The 24,267-nt window shown below is 38.9% G+C and overlaps 1 protein-coding gene across 16 annotated transcripts in view; it reads left to right on the top strand.

The window, feature by feature from the left end:
- Positions 1 to 24,267, top strand: part of SORBS2 (sorbin and SH3 domain containing 2) — a 91,067-nt gene that overhangs the window by 52,015 nt on the left and 14,785 nt on the right. For 8 of the 16 annotated variants that reach the window (XM_073902322.1, XM_025886210.2, XM_073902321.1 and 5 more), the window contains 6 exons: positions 2,061 to 3,644; positions 6,596 to 6,684; positions 8,036 to 8,082; positions 12,961 to 13,075; positions 13,160 to 13,288; positions 15,325 to 15,528. In XM_073902322.1, coding sequence (XP_073758423.1) covers positions 2,061 to 3,644; positions 6,596 to 6,684; positions 8,036 to 8,082; positions 12,961 to 13,075; positions 13,160 to 13,288; positions 15,325 to 15,528 — 2,168 coding nt within the window. Of the gene's footprint in view, positions 1 to 2,060; positions 3,645 to 6,595; positions 6,685 to 8,035; positions 8,083 to 12,960; positions 13,076 to 13,159; positions 13,289 to 15,324; positions 15,529 to 19,398; positions 20,161 to 22,058; positions 22,254 to 24,267 lie in introns of all 16 variants that reach the window. The other 8 variants (XM_025886213.2, XM_073902328.1, XM_073902327.1 and 5 more) reach the window with 2 other exon arrangements.

Below are 24,267 nucleotides of genomic sequence, written 5' to 3'. Positions count from 1 at the left end.
GATAGACTCTATCATTTAGGATATTCATGCTTTTTTCCTCCAAATATATCATTTGTGGGTTTTTCTTGAACAAATTCAAAATATCTAACTTACTGTCAGGCTATTAAAAGATTACATTTATGAATATTTGCATATTGTCAAAAATGTTCTAATGTTACTACAACTAGCAAAGTTAATCACATTTATAGAATAAGAATTAGAAGTAGCAACAAAGAACATTATTGCCTAAAACACTGACTTTTTTTTTTAATTGTTTAGTTCTAGATAAAAATGTGTCTGACCTACTGAAGTTATTTCTTTAGCCATCTGTTCTATATTTTGGTGAACATTCATATAGACAGTAGAATATCTGTGTTCTGCATGATACACAGTGTTTGATTCAGAACATTCCACTAGTAAGAACTAACTGGTTTCCAGCCATACTTAGAAAATTTAGGTATCACCAAGCTATTTTTCCATATGGCCTCTCTCCTCTCTGGAAATTCGATGAGCTATGCTCAAAGAGGGCAAGTCTCTCCTTCAGGTCTCTGAAAGACTGCTCAGTGCATTATTGCTGTGCTAACCAGAACATTCCCAAGATGGAGACTGAGGCTTGAACCGGCATCCGCATGTACCTGAGGCCATACCACATTTGGGGCCCCACAATCTCCCCCAGTCTCCCAGGGTTGAAACAAAACACCAAAGGAATTTGAAATGTGTGAATAACCTGAGCTCTAACAGAAGTTTCCATAATGTAGCACAGATTCAGCTACATGTATCAAATGTAAGCACTAAAATTGTTGCCATGTGGTGATTAAAGTTAAGCAGTAGCTGGTTTAAGGAGTGAGCCCCTTTTATGACACCTTTCATCAAATGCACAGAGATGCTTTGATCAGATTCTACTCATTTATGCAAATGAATGCCTTAAGATAATAAGTCATGAGATACCATTGATTGATTACACTTGGATAGCACCCAAAAGTTAAAAGGATTCTGATTAATTTAGATAATTGTTTTTATACCAGGGAGTGCTAAGTCAACTTCCTTTCCCAAATATTATATATCTACTTAATGTGCTTATCTACTTTTGAAAAATGTGGGTAAGATCGTAAGGCAGGAACTCTCAATACGGATATTTTCCTTCACGGGGTTCCCTTCTAAGAAGGAAATTTCCCATTAGATGTACTTTGGCCTTTTATTTATTAGTGAACTCAGCAGAGCAAAAGAGTCTTTCCAAACACATTCCAAATTGAGGTCAGTTTTAGCTATTATCAAATTGCAAATTATTTTTTAAAAAAACAACCTCCCTGGAAAAAAGCAAGATGCATTTACCTCTGATGGAAGTTTTATATTATACCCAATTATCCTTATAAGAACCTGCCTCATAAGAGGTTGGAAGTGGAGCAATTAAAGAGGTAACTTCGTTTATCTAAAGAGGCTCCACTTAATTTTTTTCTTGGAAAAATATTGGCAACAATAGTGCACGACATCTTGGTTTTGCAATTTTGGAAAATACTTTGTCTTACTGCCTTTTGTATCTAGTGCCTATGAAAAATTATTTGCTACAGTTATGGGAGTGGTATTTAAATGCAAGTTTATAAATTACTCTTTACCTCTCTGTCATTATAAATCAGATGAGACTCAAATCCTGACCCTATTAAGTTAATTAAATCGATATCACCTTTGGCCTTAATTGTTCAACCCTTAAATGACTACCAGGTCATGCTATTGATTAGCTTTCGAGGTACTATTGTGCTTCTGGCACACCAGGTTTGCCGAAAGATGTGTGAACACAATCAAAATAGGCAGATTAGCTGCATTAATTTCTTTTTATACATGGTTTCGTTAACTCTAATATCCGCAAAGCTACCTTCATTGAAAAAGTATTACCTTGCTTTAGAATCGGGCTTTTTTTCTCTAGAGTTGAAGCTGCAGGTGTAACAGTTGGTGTCTAGACCAAACCATGCTAACCGCATTCTCTTTGCTATGCGGTCTCATGCTAAGTGACATGTTCTCCTCTTTGTGAACCTTTTAACTTCTCCAAATGTCTCTCTTCCACACATGCTGCCCTGGATTAAAAGGTGGGGATGATATATGTCCGTCCCTTTACGGTTACTCAGGGTTCAACGGCAACCCCTCCAATGAGTTAGATTACTGTAACGCTTATAGACAGCATTTGGATGTCCCTCGTGACTCACAGAGGGCCATTACTTTCAAGAATGGCTGGCAAATGGCCCGACAAAATGCAGAGGTCTGGAGCAGCACCGAGGAAACGGTTTCCCCCAAAATCAAATCCCGTAGTTGTGACGATCTCCTAAATGACGACTGTGATAGCTTTCCCGACCCCAAAACCAAGTCAGAGAGTATGGGTTCTCTGTTATGTGAAGAGGATTCCAAGGAGAGCTGCCCTATAACGTGGGCTTCCCCCTACATCCAGGAGGGCCGCAATAATGGCAGGTCAAGGCTCCGGCACAGGTCAGCCCATGACGCTCCAGGCTTCCTAAAACTGTACAAGAAAATGCACCGCATTAACCGCAAGGACTTGATGAATTCAGAGGTGATTTGCTCCGTCAAGTCGAGAATAATGCAGTATGAGAAGGAGCAGCAACACAAGGGCCTGCTCCATGGATGGAGCCAGTCCTCCACGGAGGAGGTGCCCAGGGACATGGTCCCCACCCGCATTTCTGAATTTGAAAAGTTGATTCAAAAGTCAAAATCCATGCCCAATTTAGGAGATGAAATGTTATCTCCCATAGCCCTAGAACCTCAACAAAATGGTTTATGTCCCAAGAGGCGATTTTCCATTGAGTCTTTGCTGGAGGAAGAAAATCAGAGTAGACACCCTTCTCATGTACAACGAAGCCACAAGCCTAAAACCCTGGTGCCAATTCATATTGAAGTCACCAGCGATGAGCAACCGAGAATGCATATGGAGTTTTCCGATAGTGACCAGGACGGAGTTGTGTCTGACCACAGCGATTACATTCATGTAGAAGGATCATCCTTTTGCAGTGAGAGTGACTTTGATCACTTTTCTTTCACATCCTCTGAAAGTTTTTATGGATCCAGCCACCATCACCACCACCACCATCACCACCACCATCACCGGCACCTCATCAGCTCCTGCAAAGGCAGATGCCCAGCCTCCTATACTCGATTTACCACAATGCTAAAACACGAAAGAGCTAAACATGAAAATGCTGAAGAGCCCAGAAGACAAGAAATGGACCCTGGCCTTTCTAAACTTGCATTTCTGGTCAGTCCCGTGCCTTTCCGGAGGAAAAAAAATTCGACTCCCAAAAAACAGACTGAAAAGGCAAAATGTAAAGCATCTGTTTTTGAGGCTCTGGACTCTGCCCTTAAAGACATCTGTGACCAAATTAAAGCTGAAAAGAGAAGGGGAAGTTTGCCAGACAACAGTATCCTGCACCGTCTTATCAGTGAACTTCTGCCAGATATTCCCGAGAGGAACTCATCTCTTAAAGCTCTAAGAAGGAGCCCCACGCCCCAGCCTTTGCACCCACTGCCTCAAGATGGTGCTATTCATTGCCCATTGTACCAGAATGATTGTGGGAGAATGCCTCACAGTGCCTCTTTCCAAGACTTGGACACCACCAACAACAATTACCACCACCAAGACCACGAGAGTGCACGGAGTCTCCAAGGTGGATGAACTTCTCTTTCTTTTTCCTTGTGGTTCAGACACCTACCATCCAGCACTTTCACCTTCCATTCCTACATCTCATCATTCCTAAGCCGTGAGACCACTCGGCATCGTTCTGTGTTTTGAAGCAAATGCTTGTTGTACAAATATGTCTTACTGAATAGTCTCATTTGCCCATGTGATATTCGGGCTGGATGTGTGGCTTAAAGTGACCTCTAATTCACAAAAATTTACTCATTCAAAATCAAAAGGGAAATCCATCTTGTAGCTTAATGTTAGGGCTGAAACCTCTTACATCAAAACAACAAATTAAACCTATTTTACCACTTTAAAAGGATTCCAAGACAGAGACCATGATTGAGTATCAGTATCCTTAAGAGACTGACAACTCTTTTTTTTTGTTGTAAAGTGAATCAAAACCAATAACTTAACAAATAGCTTTTTCCTTGATTTTTATATTAACTTCATCAAGTTATATTCACTCAATAAATAATTTGCTTACATGCAATATAAAGACACTACATCAAAACACTCAGGAAGCAAAACTGAAGTATGTAATGAGTAATTGATGGACAATGAAAAGAGAATAGGATTTGTTTAATGACTTTCTTCATTTAAAGGACACAGTGGAATAAAATTTTTGTGAATGTACCTTTAAGCTATATATACAGAAGTCTCATCTCCATCACTCAGTGTATTTCATTTTCTCTGCCTTTCCATATCTTTATTTATTTTCTATTTCCGCTGAAAGAATCCTCTATCGACATGTTAATTAGACCATGTAGGTTAAAAGTGACTCCCAAGCCCATTTTCATAGATGGGTTATCACTTTGAAGTGGCAACACAAGGACAAATAACAGTTCAAATGCAGGGGACTTTTTTGAGATTTTTTGGGGGTGTTTTGACATTTTCATACAATCTTTATACAATTCTTTTTGTTAATTCTTAAAGTACGTCTGTTTACTATGTAAATTCTAAGAAGCCGGAAAGAACATTCCATGCTGTAATTTGGATTATCCAAGTCTTCTATGCACGGGACGTCTATGCAAAGTGCTTTACACACATTATCTATTAACACTGGCCTGAACCTAGGTGACAGGTGTTATTATAAGCACTGTTTTACAGTTGAGACCCAGGGAAGACAAGAGGTTTGACCAAAGTCATTTAGGAAGTAGGTAGGAAAAAAGAGATTCAAACTTCTAATAATTCAGAATTTGTAGTATAGGATATGATCTCTATAGGCAAAAAAAAAGACAATTCAAATTTCATATTAATGTAATATATGTGGCTCAATTGTTAGCTGCCATTGCACACGTTTGCTTATTAGGATTTATCTTTGCTTTCATTTATACTACACAACATGCTTCAAAAACAACAGATTAGAATTTTTTAAATCAATGCCTACAATTTGAAATTTTTACTGACTGAGACATGTCATAGTTCAAGTTTTTAATTAATTAGCTACTTTTCCTAGTTTTTCAATATTGGACAATTCCAGTTTTTCAATTATAATAATAATAATCCCCTCTAAATTTTATGCACAGATAGAGTGCATTATTGAAACATGATCCGAGAGGGCTTTGAAATGCATTTAAATAAAATAAAATATTTACTTTCCAACTTTGTTTAGCCCAGTTGAAAAATAGGTTATATTCCAAGGATTAGCAAAAGTAATTTACAAGTTAATGACCAGTATGAGAGCCCTATGATCATAAAAGTATATGCATTTAAAATGGAAAATATATGGCACATAATCCTCTCTCATTCTTAAAAATAACTGATTACGTTTTACCTGAAATATTTGTGGCCATGCTACCTTACCAAACCTAAAGACTTTGGAATTCACAACTGATAGACATTTATCCTTATATGTTGTCACACAACTGATATCCCACCTGCTGTTAAGTAAACAATTCTTCCTTATAGTCAAAGCAGTCAAAATCTTTAAACAATGTTTTCTTTTTATGAATTGGCATTTTAAATTCCTTTATAGCTGTATTTATTTTCTTTTTAATGCTTCTTGTTAACCAGTATAACTAGCTTTATTAAAGGCTAAGAGAAAGAATTTATTAATTTTGACCCAGTTATACTGGTAGAATTCTATAACAGAGATTACTGGGCTATTTGTAGCCTCTAGTTACATTTCCATGTATAAATGTGTAAAGGAGGAGACCATTAAGAGATACTTGTAATCATAATTTTGTAATATAATTATTTATACTTTGTTTTAAGGTGAACAGAAACAATTCAATTATTTCATAAGCAGTTTGGCAAACAATGTGGTACTCTCTATTTAGAGAATTTTTAATCCCTTTGTTTCTTGGAATAAATATATACTTTCTGATAAGGTAGCTGAGCAAAAGGGAAGGCAAAAGATAGAGGCCTTTTAAGCCTTCAAATGACGACTTAAGACTCACTAATGAAGCGGGAGCAGCAAGAAGGGGTGGGGGGATGGACACACCCATAGTTCTGCCATCACCATACTTTCTTTTTTTCCTCTGTTTCATTACTGCATTCTCAAATTGTTCCACAAAATGTTTTAGTTTTTGTAAACTGTTGCTATTTTCAAATTGTCCATCTTCTCTAGGCCCTATAGAGTAATTATAAATTGGAGGCAAAAGGAATTAGAAAGTATTAAATCTTTGAGATGAGAAATCCCTGCGACCCTGAATTGTCTACACCGGGTGCTGCAGCATAACTACACCAGCAATGTACCAATTATATTTGTGACTAGACCACTTCGGCCACCTCGGATATTTTTCCCTTCTGGAATGCGCTGGCTCTGTGTCTTCTCTCGCAACTTTGTAATGAACTTTGAGTTTTATACCCATGTCGTCCATTGTGGTGTCTCTCTAAATCTGAAGGAGAAAATAGCTGCCACCAGGGGAAATGACTAAAAGGGTCAGCTTCTAACTAAGTGGATACTCACTCCGACCCCGTCCTCTCCCGCAGACCACGAGTGCCCTAGAAGTTACGCCTCCGCCATGACGGACCTGGGGAGAAGTGCACCGCGGGAAAGAAGAGGAACTCCGGAAAAAGAGGTAGTGTGTTTAGTGCTGCTTGAGCCTTTTTTTCTGCAGCGTATTTGGCAAAGCACTTGTCAGCCGAAGTGATGTCCCAAACCAGTAAAGAACCCACATTAAGAACATGAAAATGACAAGAGAGAAACTAGAAAGTTTCCCTGGGGCCTGAGCAAAGGACTCCAAGCAGGACGCACTCCGACCCTAGCTGCACATCTCCCCCAGCTGCAGCCCAGTTTCAGCAGCGAGGCCTCTCGGAGTCTTGACCTGGTACCTATGAATTAACAAGGGTGTTCTGCCAGTCTTGAGCTGGGTTGCCCCACAGAGGAAGGAGATTTCCCTGTGCAAATTTCCCCCACTGATGCAGGGGAGAGCCCTAGGTTATCTGTGTAGCAAATCCATACAAATTTGACATAAATGATTTTTGCTGGCCTGCTTTTATTGGAGAACATCTCTGAAAAATCACTGCTCCTAGGAACCACCTACCAACTAGCTCTTTGTCCACAACTCCGGCTCACGGTTGGAGATCTGGTGCGTGCTACCTTGGAGCTGCTTGATGGCAGCTGAAAGCTAGTGTTGGACTGGTAGCCATTTCAGGAGAACCGCTACAGGTGTCTCCTATAGTGTCGCACCTGTGGGACCCGCAAAGAAGTCAGGAATGTCCCAGGTTGCCTACAGTTCACAGAATCACGAGGAAAGAGAGTGGGGTGAGGGGATTACCGTGAAGTGGAGAAGGAAGAGCTGGGGTGGCTAGCTGTGGGGTGCGGGTGATGGAAGGACAGTGTGTGTCACATCTTATCATGACCAAAAGGCTGGTTTACTATGTGCTTAAGAGTTCCCGAGCCCTCCAGGGAATGCAAGATGACCAAACCTATGCTTTGGGCCACTAACTAGCCTCCCAGTGATAACTGGGCTAATATTTCTTTGCTACTATGTTGATAATTGTTTAGTAAAAAGGGTGATGGTTTCCTTCATGACTTTTCCCAGTCTTTTTATTATGATTCCATAGGGGTTATGTCAATACATAGAACCTAGAGCAACTAACCTTCTGCAGTTATCCCAGGAGAAGTCAGATTTATACCTGGGACAGAACCCTCGGCAGAACCCTAGTCCAACATTCATCTGCCTTAGTTTCTAAGACGAAATATGATATCCAGTGGTTATGATGAAAAAGTCATCTACTACATCCTGTTATCGCTTAAATACCCAAATGAAGGGCTAACTGGTTGATTTATAAATTGCACAGAGGATTTACGTTATATGTTTCATCATTCTTTGTGCTTTCATTTCCCTTTAATTCACATGAAATTGCTTTCTTGAAAAAAAAAATCCAAATTGTAAGTTAGTGCTAATTGTTTACCTTCCCTTTCAGAAATTGCCTGCAAAAGCTGTTTATGATTTTAAAGCTCAGACATCTAAGTAAGTAATATAAGTGTTCATTATACATCTTAGGGTGGCTTTAAATACTTCAGTAATATTTAAGAGGTAAATATTGCAATGAGGTGTATTATAAATAAGGTCTAAGTCCCAATTCAGTAATCGGCTGTAATTAGTGTTTCCTTCACAATTAACTGTGATAGGGTTAATTTTATTTTCATTTGAAGTTTAGTTGAGAAACATTGAGTTTTAAATGACTTTAAACATGTTAGAGCACCATGAGTTCAAAAGGATGGGAAAACAAAGTGGTATTAAGAATCTTTGTTTCTAAAAAAAAAAAAAAAGAAGAAGATAGCAGGAGGGGAAGAATGAAGGGGGGAAATCGGAGGGGGAGACTAACCATGAGAGACTGTGGACTCTGAGAAACAAACTGAGGGTTTTAGAGGGAGGGGGGTGGGGGGAATGGGTTAGCCTGGTGATGGGTATTAAAGAGGGCACGTTCTGCATGGAGCACTGGGTCTTATACACAAACAGTGAATCATGGAACACTACATCAAAAACTAATGATGTAATGTATGGTGATTAACATAACAATAAAAAATTTAAAGAAAAAAAAAGTTAACCAGCTTGTCCAAGGTCATACGGCTTTTCAAATTATTTCAACAAGTAATAGCTAATTAAGTAAAGAGTAATTGTTCCCTTATTGTTACTAAAACAATAAATATTTTTGTAAAATATAAAAATAGTTAACTAAAATTTGTTTAAAAAATATTGTCAAAGCCTTCAGTTAGCATGAGAATGCAAATGGTTTTTTCACTTAATCTAATTCAAGACAAATAAGTTTGTTGCTCTAGTTGTCCTGTGTTATTTTTTAAAAAATAATAGTAATGTACAGTTACCATTAGGACTTGAAATTTCATGAATAGTTCACGGACTTCTATTCTATCACTAACTGCAAGTGTCCGTGGGGCCTGAGGCTTCCAGGATGGGTCACCGCTCTAGAGGGCTAGGCTTTGCTGTTTATCCTTTGAAAACTGTTTCTCAATGTACTGAATAAATGCTGAATGCCAAAAAAAAAAAAAGAATCTTTGTTTCTAGAATTTTCATGTCAAGAATGAAATAAAAGTAAAGTGCTGGGGTGTAATTAACACTAACTGAGAGAATTTGATAACATTTATCTATCCAACTAAATCCAGGGTAGTTTGTGGGGTAGAAGAGTAGAACTGTGTACAAAGATTCCCATAGTCAAATCTCCATGTCTTAACACTTCAACTTTGAGATTCTGAGCAAAATTCTCTCCTATGGTCTTTTGACGTTGGTGTTTTCATATTCCTATGTTGCAGTATTTTTTTTTTTTTTACCTTTTGTACTTTAAGAACTTGTTCATCAGGTAGGCATGTGGTTAAGAAAGGCTAGTACTAAGCACATAAGGAGGCTTAAATAGGAGGGAGTCTTCCAGATCTGTTTGGCCCATGGGTATAGACCTGATTTAAGAAACTTTGATCTCCATTAGAATTCAAGATATTGAAATCATTGTATATTGGCATTAAATTATCCCGTGTTGTTTAGACTGAACATATATAATAACAAAATATTTTGTTCATAAAAATGTATATTAGCTAATATTATATTAATCAATTAATAGTTCTAGAAACTGTCTCTGCCATAAGACATACAAAAATAAAATCACTCAGAATTTGGTAATGCTGCTGAGATGGTGAATGAACTAAATAGGAAAATGCTTCTTAGAAATTAAGATGGCTTAAATCTAGTGTTTAAAAAAATCCTGAAGAAAAGCTTACCCACCTTTTTTTTTTTTTTTTTTTTGGATGAGATAAATAACATCTGCTTTGTTTCTACTATACTCTAGTCCCTATTACTGCTCTTTGGATATGGTGTGACGATTTGTATGATGCATGCCGATTTTACAAAATAATGATATAGAACATGTAAATGTCATTTCTTCCTTGTGACAAGCAATCAAAAGCTTTTTTTAAGTGTATGAAACCCTGAGGAATGACAGGGCATATAACACACGGTATATAACCCAGGGCCCACAGCTTTTTAAGAAAGCTTAATAAAAATCAAGCTTTGGGAGAAAGATGATGTGCAGTGCTGAGGAAAGTGTTTGGGGTGTTAATTCTGTTGCTGAGTTTTGTTTGCTCCAAGTGCCGAGCCTTATGCCATCCTCCAAGGCAATGTCTCCATTGCAAAAGCTCTGAGTTAGCAAAGGTTCAAGGCTTGTAAATGGCAAAGCCTTTTTGAACGGTTGTCAGCACCACCCCCACCTTTCACGAAAATCTTCCTAGACCCACAAAATCTAATTGCGTAAGCCTTCAGAGAAGTCGATCCAATAATCACCCGTGGAAGCTATCCCATATTTTTTGTAAAAGAAAGAAAAAATGTTTCCCACATACCATAAGTAAACTGGTCTGATTGCAGCTTAATCATATTCCTCTCGTTCCATTCTCAGAAAATGTAAAGAGCAGCCCCGGTGTAGTTACCCTATTTGACACAAAAGTCGAGGTTATGGATGACTCACACAGCTTTAAAAGGCTCACACACCCAGAAGCACTGAATGTCCCAGAAGTGCTCTTAATTAATAGCTAGATGTGAGTGCTTTTCATGCCTAACATCTTATTAAGAGACAGATAGATGTATCTGTTTTAAATAAATGTTTTTTTAATTTAATTTTATTATGTTATGTTAATCACCATACATTACATCATTGGTTTTTGATGTAGTCATTCTCTTTTAAAAGCTATTTTTCTTTACCTACTGCAAAAAGTTTAATTTACAAAAATACAGCTCAGTAACTCACCCAATGTGATGTCTCAATTGTTAAAAAGGAAAAAGAGATACACTGTCATTTCCAAAGGTTATCAATGGCCACTATTCAAAAGGTTTAGGGGAGGGTGGAAGCAAGCTTTAACATTATGGGGCTCAAAAAATCTAGGTCTGAGATGAGAGGGACACAATTTTGAAAACTGATAAGTGAGATTTCTGTCCTTTATCTAGAAGCCTTCAAAATTTTAAATACAAGCCTTTAAAAATAGAAAAGATTTCTTTTCATATTGAAAAGAAAAAGTTTTCTCTGACATTTAAAAACAAAAAGCTAAGCTTCCTAGTCTCCTTTCCAGAAACAAAACACACCTGGTGCTAATAAAGCTGTTGGACTATAAACATTAAATATTTTGCTTTTTGTTTTCTACATCAGGCACTTGAATAAAAGAGGGAAGTGTACTGTATTTGAATGTAAGGCTCTGTGAGTCTCCTTTGTCTCTTGGGTTACCGGCAATTTAATGCACTTTCAATGTGACTATTTTAGCACTTCTAATTGCTCGATCATTTTAATATGCAACAGCTTTTCTTCCAATTAATTCTTTTAATCAATGAGAACTATTCTACATCTGATATCCACCTGTCTCTTCAATATCTGTTCCGCACAAATAAACGACCCAAATCCAGATTCTGAATGAAACGATGCAGAAGATTCAAGAGTGGGAAGGCAGATGTCTAGGAAAGTGGGGCTCTTGGGAAAAGATAGGAAATGAGTGTCCTCCAACAAAACATAATTAGGGAGGCAAACAACAAACAGAGACATTTCCCTGGATAACGAAGCCATGAAAAACAGTTGCAGTGAGGATGAACAGGTAGGTGTGAATTATCCAAAATAAGGAATGTCTTTAGAACTTGAAATTACATACCCACATTTACCTGCTTAGGAGAGAAGCAGGTAAATAAGCTTCTTCTTTTAAATAGCCCAGATGGAAAAGCATAGTTAGTGTCTCAAAAATATTTTTAAGAACTAATGATGTAATGTATGGTGATTAACATAACAATAAAAAATAAAAAAAAGAAAAATATTTTTATTTTTTAAAAACAAAGGGTGCCTGGGTGGCTTAGTCCGTTAAGCGTCTGCCTTCGGCTCAGGTCATGGTCCCAGGGTCCTGGGATCGAGTCCTGAGTCAGGCTCCCTGCTCAGCGGAGAACCTGCTTCTCCCTCTCCCACTGCCTCTCCCCCCTGCTTGTGCTCTCTCTCTCTCCCAAATAAATAAAATTTTTTAAAAAAGAAAAAGATCTAGAGGTGCCTGGGTGGCTCAGTCAGTTGATAATCTCAGGGCCCTGGGATTGAGCCCCACATCCAGGCTCTGTGCTCAGTGGGGAGTCTGCCTCTCCTCCCCTCTCCCCCTACTCATGTGCACGCTCTCTCCCTCTCTCTCTCTCTTGCTCACTCTCAAATAAATAAATAAATCTTTTTTTAAAAGGTGTAAAGAAGGCAACAATTTGTGCATGTCTTTACACCTAAAACATGTTTATCTTTGTGCTTCACTGAAGAATAAAGGATCTTTTTCTTTATACAAAATACATTCCTTATCAAGACATTCCACTTAAATTCCTGACAACCAGCTTCAAGGACCCATAAATAACAATTTTTCTGGTGATAGCTCCTCTGTGCTAAAGCTAAATATTTATTTTCCTTATTGTAAGCTTTAGCACATCAAAAGGAGACAGAAAGAGAAGTCAAGTATCTGGCCAACTAGCTAACCAGCTTCAGGACAAACAAAATCAGTGCAGAACTCATCTGCCATTATGCCAAGCTTCACGACTCCTCCACTATAAACTCATGATTACACAGCAATTGCATGCCCCTGCCTTTAAATTTCATATGCATCTGCCCGTGATTTATATCAAATGTGATGTTTATACTTGGTCTTTTTTGAAATCACTTCTGATGTTATAAGGTGATCAGTGAATTCTAAGAGTTTGCAAGGAAAATCCTTATGTAACTGGGCTCCAGAAAGATTATTTAATATGGACAGTATATTTCTCAGCCAAATGCAGATCAAGTGAGAGTGTTGATCTTAAGAGTAATTGCTCTACGTCAGGGAAAGACCCACCGAAACATGTCTCTTCCAGGGAGCTGTCATTTAAGAAAGGAGATACTGTCTACATCCTCAGGAAAATAGATCAAAATTGGTATGAGGGAGAGCACCACGGGAGAGTGGGCATTTTTCCAATCTCATACGTCGAGGTAAGTCCTTTCCTTTCCCTCTTCCGTGGTCGTTGCTTCCCAAGTCACCACAGATCAAGAATAAATAACTCTTTTCCTTCGTAGAAACTCATACCTCCTGAAAAAGCACAGCCCGCAAGACCACCCCCCCCAGCCCAGCCTGGAGAAATCGGAGAAGCTATGGCCAAATATAATTTCAATGCCGACACAAATGTGGAGCTATCGCTGAGAAAGGTACCCTGGCTGTTTTCTTCAACAGTGCATTTTGAAAGGCTATATATTTTCAAAACTAAAATAGGTTACCTTTTTCTTAGACAATTTTTGTGTTTCCCCCACGTGCTACAAAGGACTCTTATAAGGGCTGCCCTGAGGCGCTGTTACCCACCGCTCCCGTGTCCTTCCAGATGAGGTCCCCTAAGGGACACAAAGCTTCTGAGAGACATTCCCTCCCAGGCTTAGCATGACAGGCTCCAGATCCTCTCCTAGGGGCGCCTCGAGCTGAATCTCCTGCAGCTCTACATATGGAAACATCAAAAGGAAAAGCACTTTCATGCACCTCAAAATTTTGTTGTCCTCCTGCCTTATTATTCAAATTTAAAAAAAAGAATAATGTTCCAACATTTAATTTTAGCTCGGAATCAAGGAATAGTCCTCACGTAATGCAGATACTTCTCGGTCCAGAGCCTTTTTGAGGAGTCCTTTGAGCAGTGCCGTTCCCTTGATCAGCCCCCTCTGGGCCTCTTGACTGACCCAAATTTCACTAGCAACCTATCCAATTCCAGTATATCAGAAAGAGCTCCTTTTGACTTGCAAATTTACACAGTGAAGAAAGAGCAAATGAACAATTGTCATTCTGTGCTAAGCCATCATGTTCATTTGTTTGAGGCAACCACAGGTCTGCACAGAGCATGGGCTAGAAAGTCACACGCTGGGTGGTTCTCGAACCTCTTTGCCCATGGCGCAAGTCCTCAGCCGGGAGCAAGGAAGGGAAGTCCCACTGTTCATATCCTGGCAGAACCTCATCTCGTTCTCCCTTCTTTGCCCTGATTCTGCATCATCAACCGATTCTTGTTCACCCTCCAAGCTGCAACACAGCTTTCCATGAACCAAACCGGCTACTGTTTCCTAGTAAAAGAGAAGCTTCTGCCGATGCGATTTATAGCTCCAGCAACAGCCTAGCAACAGGGGCATGTTACTGAGAAAATCAGTACAGATTTTAAGAGTAGGGAGATTTCCTTTTCTTCAGTATGTTCTGCACAGTGGCGGTGTGGGACAGGCTCTAGGAAGACTTGCACTTTGAGTGCCCCCGAAGGAGGCCTCCCTCCTGCACGGAAGCTTTGACTCTGTCCCCCTCTGGGGCCCCATCAGCAGCCCAGGCTTCCATACCACCTGCTGGATGCGGATGCTGCCATTTAAACCACGTTTTGCCCTATTTATTTCAGGGCCACATGTGGTTTCGAGTTGAAATTTAAGCTGGGTTTTGTGGCATTGGCCCGATTGCTGCTGGTGGCAGGAATGGTGACCGTAGAAAGTTCTATTATTGCTAAAGCCAGGGGTTCTGTAAAAATATTTAATGACCACTGTGGTGTGGCTGCCAACCAGTTAGAATGGACAGTGTTGCTACAGCATCTTGAAGCGGAGCAGGTGGAGGTGAGCCCTGGCCAGAGCTAGGGATTATGGAGGGGACTGTCTCTGCCCCGTCCTGCTAGCCTTACTCTTTGCTGCTACTTGCCACATGTAGATGGAGGAAGAAACGCAGTGTGCTGTTCAACTTCATCCCTTCTGGAGGCTGATTTCGGCAACCCGTTTCAGACACACTAGCTCGCCGAGTTGCCCTTTTCTGAAGCTCTTCCTGCAGAAGGTCATTCCCTTGAATCCGTCAGTGCTAGGATAACGCTACTGTCAGTGAGCTTTTCCCTGTTAAACTATTCTCCTTTTTAAAGTAACTGATGCAAGTCATTTCACACGGTACCAGTGCGAACATGTGAAAGCCCGTTCCCATTAGCCAGGCATCCCTAGGGGAGATTCTAATGTCATGATTGAATGATGAAATTGCATATATGTGGATAATCTGTAATTGGAGTGTGAGCTCAGAGACTTTCTTTGTATTTTCCTGGCAAAAACAAACAACAACAACCACAACCGGAAGTATCAAACTTTTCCCAAATGGAAAACTATCGTTTATTAGACAACATTGACAGTTACACTTCTTTTTTTGTTGTTGTTATTACGTCTCCATTTATAACGCATTTTCCTGATATTCCTCACAGGGAGATAGAGTTACTCTTCTTAAAAGAGTTGATCAAAACTGGTATGAGGGTAAAATTCCAGGAACCAGCAGACAAGGCATCTTCCCTGTTTCCTATGTGGAAGTTGTCAAGAAGAATACAACCAAAGGTGCTGAGGATTACCCTGACCCTCCAATCCTCCACAGCTATTCTAGTGATAGAATCCACAGCTTAAGTTCCAATAAGGTAAGAAGACATCCTAGCACATTGGTGTAATATTTGGGAGCCTGAAGTAAGATCATCAATATGTGACGTTAGGCATTAGACTAGAACATCATATCTACTGCAAAGCATAAATGTATATGTTATGTTTCTAAGTGTGCGTGCCATGTCAAGTCAATATAATTTCTTTTCCTGAGGGGTGCGAAGACAAAGGTTTAATGCTTGATTTTGATAATTTTATTCTCAAATTAAAATACTGAAGGTGAAAACATTAGTATCATGAAATCCCATATGATATATACCTGTATTTATACACATTTATCTGCTTTTTGAAAATTTTTCTGAAGCTTGATTTTTTTCTAAAGCTTGATTTTATTTTTATAGATGCATCTTTTACATGGATTATATATAAGTATAAGTAGTATATATAAGTATATGTGGATAGATAGATCCCAAAATGGTCTATTTCATCAGTGCATGGTAATTAAGTTGACGAAATTCTATAAAAGTCTTGGGGTTTTTTAATATAGAAAGAGAGAGATTAAAAAATTTTAATTAAGGTCCGTAAGTCAGTTGGTTTACTAGTTTGAATGAAAATGTCATTGGTTATGAGGAGTCCTCAAGTTTATTTTATTAGGTTTAGGATGATTTTGTGCCAGATCTACTGTCTCACTTGAGCTGTTAGCTAAAGGTCGTTATCTTTCTCAACATGTAGTCTAAAAGGGACTTTGCTTCCTGAACTGGTTAATTAGAAAAGGCTATTCTCCTACTTTCTTTACTCACAGTGTGAAGTTTTCCTTAATTTTCTATTGGATTATAATATGTTGTGTTCTTTTCATGGATGGTATTTAGGGATTTCTTTCTCCTTCTCATTAACTTTCAAGTGTAAAACTTTAAATTACCAAGGAATTACTCTACTTCCCAACATTTTAAACATTTTGCTTTGCATAATTCATTAAACATTTTGATTGAGATCAAGGCTGGGACATAAAAAAATAAACCATTTAGAGTTGGCAGAATGACATCATTATCAGATGTTATCAAAGTGTGAAGTCATTTCATGTCCCAACGTAAGAAGGCATCCCCGGTGACCCAAACTACTCCTTGAAAGTGAGCCTAGAAGGAGTTTACATAGGTAAATGATCAAAGAGTCTACTCTCTCAAGAGAAGCATTTTTTTTTTAAAGGGGCATTTTATTTATTTTACTTCTCTTTGAAGACTGGGTTTCATTTGCAGGGTAATTGCTCTCAATCCTTTATCATTTGATAATAGAACAGTTTGGTATTATCTGATTTTGTCTGATTGATTATAGAGTTTTCCAGAAGTTTCTTTAGTATGTCTGTTTCACTACCAGAGCTTAGTTTTAGAGATCAACATCCTTCCTTCAGTAGTTCCTACTGATAAAAAGAAAAGATCAGAATTCTCCATCCATATATTTGTCTTAATTAGCATTCAGTCATCTCAAAAGAACGACCAGCTAAATTTCAAAACGACCGTACCTTCAAATAAAATTTTATAAGAAAGAATAAGCATGTATCTATAAAGCCTTATTTAACATGTAAGAAATTCTTCCATAATATCCTAATTAATTCTGGCAATGTAATATTATAGATCACAGCATTTTAATCTTGATTGTGAATATGATTTAAATGTATTTTCGGTTTCCTAAGTTTTTTCTTAGAACACCAGATTTTACATTTTATAAATAGAGAAATTTCACTAATAACTAATTAGTGTTTTAGTCTCACTGCTGGGAAGAAAATATGTTGAAAAGCTCATGTCTATAATTTGAAAAAAAAATACTTAATGGTTTCATGCTATCTGGTAATCTATTCTATGATATCACTGGCTTAATGAAGGGAACTTCTCAGTAGTATTGAACTGAATCATTTTCTGAAAAAAGAACTATAGTGTTATACATCCTAGTTTCTAACTGATATTTGCAAAGAGAGGAAGGAACTCATTGACTCATGAATCACTCCTTGGCACACTCAAGTCACAATATACTGTATTTTAAGGGAGATTCAAATGTCAGTTGATATTATTTCTGCTTTCAGTGTAGTCGAGTCCAACTCTAATGCTTTAGGGAGAAAAGGTAATTATATGATTTTTGTATTATAGGTATATTTCTGTTGTATAAGTAACTCAGATACCTAATATCACCGTTAGCTGAAGCAAGTCCATTGTAAAACTAAGCACTTTGAACCTGTTAACATGCATATTGTGGACCGCGGTGATAACAGGAGCCGGTAGTAACCATGAGAGTAGATAGTGGTAATCGTGACAATAGTAGGACTTAAAGATCTTTCTTCCTCATCCACATAATATTCCTGACCATGAGAGAAATTGAAAGTGAAAAGTCTCTTAGGGTGTTATATAACAAAGAGCATAAAATAGAACACCTGGCCAATAAGAGAGTTTTCTCTAGCCTATCAAAGGAGACTTAGGTAATTTCTGTCTTATTAAAGATTGAACATAGACAGGCCTGCTGGGAGGGGCTATCTGTCTAGTAACAGACCCCATGTACAGTATTGCTCTATATCAGGTGCTCGGCAGCTTTTAGTCCTAAATCTGCCACTAGAATGCTCCCATGAGCTTTGTGACACTTTGCCTCATTTATCCATCCCATGATGACGGGACATCATATTTCCTTTTTTAAAAAGAATAGCTAAATAAATTCTATTAATGCCCCATTCCTATTATAGGACACAGAAGTCAAAAGTTAAGTGGCCCTAGGACCAAGAGTGCTGAGTGCATGAGTGAAGTCTCATCCTAAACAACCAACTAGAAAACGCATCTCCGAAATCTTCCTTGAAGACTTTTTTCTTTCCAAACCCAAACCATCTACCAGGAGAGAATGAAATTAAATGCCATCCACCAGACTCTCAAGGGCTTCATATGTCTAACATGTAGCATTCTTTCTAGTTCAGCAACAACAGATAAATATCTTAGAATATTCCTAGGCAGCACTTCTAGAACTACTTTTAAGGAATTTCCACTAAAATTCTGTTTTGTTCAATATATCCAAAATATAGTGATAATATTAAGATACACAGTATTTTTGCTTCAGAAGATTAAGTTTCATAAATTATACTCCACAGGTTTACATAAAGGAATGGGAGTCCTAGCAGAAGTTTACTCCCATTAAAATCATATGTTCCCTTTCTATGTAAACATTTACTCTGGACTTTTTAAACTTTGAAGTAGAAGTGAACGTAAGTTAAGTTGTGTTCTGATCCTGAGTGTCTGTTCTTGAAAAATATTTTTCAGAATTTATTCATTTGGGAATGTGTTAATGTAGAATGATGTAAAAATATTTTATGCTATATAATATTTTTACATCATTATACATTGCAAAATAGATGTGAGTGAGAAAATTATGGAAGTTCAAACGTAGTGAGAAACAACATAAGCAAGAAAATTATGGAAGTTCAAAAGATTTGCAAACATTACAGGAAGAAAGAACACTAAACAAATTCAAGGAATAAGAAAGGTTTCATTATTGAAATCTTTCATTTTACAGTAACATTATTTCAGAGGCCTGCATCCTAAGTCAATATCTGAGGGCTAGTTTAAAAGAGCTAATCTATTAATAAAATCACTTAAGGTTTCACTGTGTGACCTTGTAATCTCTCCAATAGCTTTATCTTATCCTGACATCTAAGACCCCTTCCAAATACTAGGAGAGTTTCAGTGTTCAGATAACCTTCTAGTTAACATGCTAATGATTTTATTTAAAGTCAGCAAAATATCTTCAAGTCGAGACCATAGCATAAAATATTTTTATATGTATGACCACACCTTTCCTGCATTTCTCTGTCTCTGTGTTTTGATGTATTATTATTATTTTCTTGGTTTATTTTTTTAACTCCATAATCCCTGCTCATTTCTAAGTTGGCTTCCAGTGAACCAGCCCCTCCTCCCATGCACAAAGCTTCACCTGGCTCAGATAAAACAGCCCAGGGGTGGCTGTCCCTGACAGCCACGTGTCCACCGGCAAATCCTTCGACCCCAATGCCACCTCCTTTTCTGGACAACTTCTTGGATGAATTAGAGAAGCTCGGTGCTTTAACCTTATCAGCTGACCCAGCCAAACCAAATATCCTAGAGGAAATCATCCTTGAAATTAAGGAGGAGCCCTCAGTACCACTCTCATTGCCTCCAGCTTCTGTACCTGCCCAGTCCGCTTCCTCTCTGCTACCTGCCCCCCGCTCAGGGGTGACCTCAGCGGCAGTCCAGCCTTCTGAGGCAACACCACTGCAGGATCCCAGAAACACAACTCAGAACAAGTCTGCAGAGTTGACAAAAATGGCAAAGGGCTTTGGAGGCCCCAAGGAAGTACCCGAAGTCCTAGGTGATCAGTTCGTGGCCTCTGCACACACTAATATGGGTCCCTTGCCCAAAAGTCTCCCTGTCATTGGAGAGGAAGATGAGAATATGAGTGAGGGGTTTACGTCAGGCCTCCGAGGAGGGCCAGAATCGCAAGAACCAGGGGCTCTGTGGTGTGCCTGTGACGGCCCGGAGGCGACAGCAAGCCTGCACCTCGAAGAGGAGGAGGAGGAGAGGGACCCTGTGCGCTTAGAGTATCCCATAGCCGCCCCCGCAGGCCCTAGGACCCCTAAGGAAGACAGCAATGCAGCGAAGGCCAGTAATGAGGTATTTTAATCTTGCCTAATTACTGAAGAACTAACCAGTCTTACTCTATTTAGAGAGTACAGGGAATCACATTAACAAACATCAGTTTGAGCATTGCCCGAGAAGGCTTCCTCTTAAGCGACATAAGCACTACATAAGTTGGGGGTGGAGGAATGGATATACACACACCAAATTTCAGTGAGACGATGTAAATATAGGATATAATTCCACTATTTATTTATGACTATAAATTCATATTAGAATAGTCTATAGTGTATAATCTTCTCGATTTTTTGTTATTAATGATAGCTACATAGTTGAGCTCTTACTGAGTATCAAACACTATTCGAAGAGCCCTTCATCTTTACTTTTCATAACCCAGTGAGATGGGTTATATTATTAGCCCCACTTTAGAGATGAGGAAATCTGATACACAGAGATGGTCCAATTCCAAAGGCAGTTTGCAAAAAAAGGAGAGAGAGAGAGAGAGAGAGAGAACGGGAAAACAAAAAAGTACTCCATGCCCTTTTAACTCTCTGAAGAGAGAGATTTCTTCTAGGTGGTGGCTACTTAAGACTACTAATGCATTTTCATCTTACAAACAAAGAATCTTGGGCAATGATTTTAATTAGTAAAGAGGGAAAATACCCTAAATCTTTAGCCTGTAAATTTTTTTCTTAAAACAAAAACAAAACTTGATCTCTCAAATATGCCACCTGTAAACTAAAAAGAAAATGTGATTACTGACAAATACTGAAATCATGAAACAAAAAGAATGTTTTATATCATGTTACTATGCAAGTCACTGCCCCCCATGGATCCTCTATTTAAACATCTTAATTTCAAAATCCCCTAGTTTTCTATGATGACCTTACCAGTAACACATACAGAGGCACGTGGACAAACTACGGGGTGTTCTTGGGCTTAAATAATGATCAGTGCCCACGAGGCCCCTGGACACCCACAAAACCCTGAGGCTTGGCTCAGTTCCTCAACCAGGAAAGAAAAGATCACCTGAACAAAGAACCCAGCCACACCTGTACTTGCGTAAAATAAACACACTACTGAATACAAGAGATCATTCATTACAGAAAGTCAAACATGTTTCTAAGTCAGTTATTTTTTTAATTTAATTTAATTTTATTATGTTATGTTAATCACCATACATTACATCATTAGTTTTTGATGTAGTGTGATTCATGATTCATTGTTTGCGTATAACACCCAGTGTTCCATGCAGAACATGCCCTCTTTAATACCCATCACCGGGCTAACCCATCCCCCACCCCCCTCCCCTCTAGAATCTTCAGTTTGTTTCTCAGAGTCCATAGTCTCTCATGGTTCGTCTCCCCCTCCGATTTCCCCCGCTCCGTTTTAAATAATTCATTTTCCCTCCAGTCAGTTGTAAGAGTCGATTAGATATGTGGCTTGGTTCCCAGGAGCCTCCTGCAAGCAGCTCCTGGGCCAGGTGCTGTGGGGGGGTTTCACAGCGGTTCCCACCACGTATCCACAGGCACACCCCACCCACAGGCCCACGTCATTGCTCCCCCACTCCCCTAGCTTTGCAACAAACTCTCTAGAGATCATGATCTACTTTACCAGGAGGTTACAGAGTCATCGCTTTTCATTGTTTTTCCCTCATGTTTAGAAGGAGCCATCCTGTAAATACAAAGTTGTAGAATCTGGGAGCTCCTGTCTCCAGCCACCCACCTCAGAAAAATGATCCCACCCACTGGGAATTCTGAGTCAAATTCAAAAGAAAAATTAATGCTTTTCAAGCAAGAATTTGTCAAATGTCACTTGCCAGGGCACTTGGTAACGTTAACATTTTTCGAGGTTGGGGGATATTCTCTGAAGACCAGGTAACCTCGTTCTGGACACAAGTCATAACCACATCTTGTCTTTCCTCAATCTTTAAGCCGCCTTCACTTTCTCCGGGAGATCGAACGTCTACACCTTTTCCCAGCTGTCTCCTTCCCTCCCTCCCTTTTCATTCTCCCTTGGCCTCTGTCTCTGACCTGGCCTCAACATTTTCTCAGAATCCCCAGCCCTACTCACCTCCCCTCCTCCCTAAATACCCTTACCAACAGGAGATAAATTCACCAAAATTAAAGGTAACTGCATCTTGAGTGTGGTTTATTGCATGTCTTTAAATGAATTTTGTTAATTAGATGTATTTAGATTTGTGCCATCTTACAAGTTCTAAAAAGCCATGGAAATATTGGTTGCTAACTTTTAACATCATTGGCATGGCCTCTGTCCAAACCTTTATAAGATACACTTAACACAGCAGCTATACCCAGATTGAGGAGTAAAGCAAACTAAAATGTATTTTTTTTTTGGAGAACCATCCCATTCAAAGACATCAACTTTGTGCCTGTCATCCTCGGTGGGCTCATTGCCTCCCATGCGTCCTGCTCATCAGCGGGGTCAGCAGAGCCTAAGGGCAGGATGATCTTTGGCACTGTCTTGAGCCTCCTTCTTCCACAAAACTGAAGTAAATTAATGAGAATTGCGGGAATGATGCTTTCTTCTGTTAACAGTTCACAAAGCACCCAACTCTGAAGTCTTGCAGGCTGGCAGCCCTGCTGGTTTTTAATTCTCCGTAAGGATACCACGTAAAAAGACTTCCAAAGAAATTAATGGCTGGCTCTGGAAAGGGATTTAATGACAACTACGGCATGAAATGAATCCATCAGAGCAAAGTTCTGCTTCTGCAATCAGAATGATCCTGAAATCTCTTCCTTTAGACAAAAGGTGATAGACTTCAAATAATAACCCATCCTCACATTCAGTCTTTGGAACTTGAAATGGGAGCCTCTGCAGTTAAGTGAAAACACAAAGGTTTTGGTAGAATCCAGTTTCTGTGCTAAGAAGTACTAACCCCCAACTCCCAAGAAATGTCATCTGCACAGTATTGCAAACTCCCATCACTGACTCCATCTACCCAAATAGTCCAGTAACGTGAATTCATTTTACCTACGAGAGGAATTTTTTTTAAAAACGGAATACTGTAAAGACTAGATGCTCTTTGATCTTCAAGGTTTCATTTTGGCTGTCACGAAATAATTAGGAAATTTTTAAAATAATAATAATAACACTTTGGATAATATCTAAGACTAAGCATTTGCCTTTCCCCCACTCTTTCTGTGGTTTTCTTTTTAAGGCCAAAGTATTTATTCCTTTTCTTTCCCTTCCTTGTTCTTTAGCACTTAAGCTTAGTCAACACATGGCAAAATAACTTGAGAATCGGACTTCTCTAATTTATTTTTTAAGATTTTATTTATTTATTTGACAGAGAGAGACACAGCGAGAGAGGGAACACAAGCAGGGGGAGCGGGAGAGGGAGAAGCAGGCTCTCCACGGAGCAAGGAGCCCGATGCGGGGCTCGATCCCAGGACCCTGAGATCATGACCTGAGCTGAAGGCGGGCGCTTAAACAACTGAGCCACCCAGGTGCCTCATGAACTTCTCTAATTTAGAGCGATGAAGATCTCTCCATTGAGGAGAGATCAAGGACGAAACCAGGATTTACACAGGTTTATTCTCCTGCAAGAACCAAGCTCAATCTCATATACACATTAGGTTTCAGTTGTTTGCAGAATGGTATGAGAGAATGGAGGTATTCACAATAACAATGTTTTCAAAGAATACTTTCATAACTACATCAAATAACTAACTCCAGAAAAATGAAGAGTTTTTTCTCTATTTTATCTTACTCGAGAGCAAATGAGCATTTTAAATACCCCACTGAGCTTTTTGAAAACCTTATAAATCTATTTTTCTATTCATAGGAAGAATATAAGTTGAAGTTATCTGTGCTTATAAATATAGATGCAAATTGAATCAGCAGCAAAGTTTAGGCCATTATTATAGCTTAACCCCACATCTGACACTGATAAACTGTGCAGGCTTGAGTCCTCTAAGAAGGCTGCCTATTTCTTCCATTTCAAGATTATTACGAGTTATGCTCATTACAAAGTAACCCTGCACTAAAAGCAAAGACAAAATCAAATTTTAATAATGTTTTAGTAGGTATGGTATAGTATGCATGAGATCGTTACAATACTTTTATCAACTGCATCAACCATTGTTTTGCTTAACGCATGCTAATTTAATGCAATTTTAT

The sequence above is a fragment of the Callorhinus ursinus genome, unplaced genomic scaffold, assembly GCF_003265705.2.
Source record: "Callorhinus ursinus isolate GAN/ISIS: 27379988/994484 unplaced genomic scaffold, GSC_fseal_2.0 scaffold17, whole genome shotgun sequence".
NCBI lineage: Eukaryota > Metazoa > Chordata > Mammalia > Carnivora > Otariidae > Callorhinus > Callorhinus ursinus.
The sequence above is the reverse complement of the archived record's forward strand: the minus strand, read 5'-3'. Positions and strand labels throughout refer to the sequence as shown.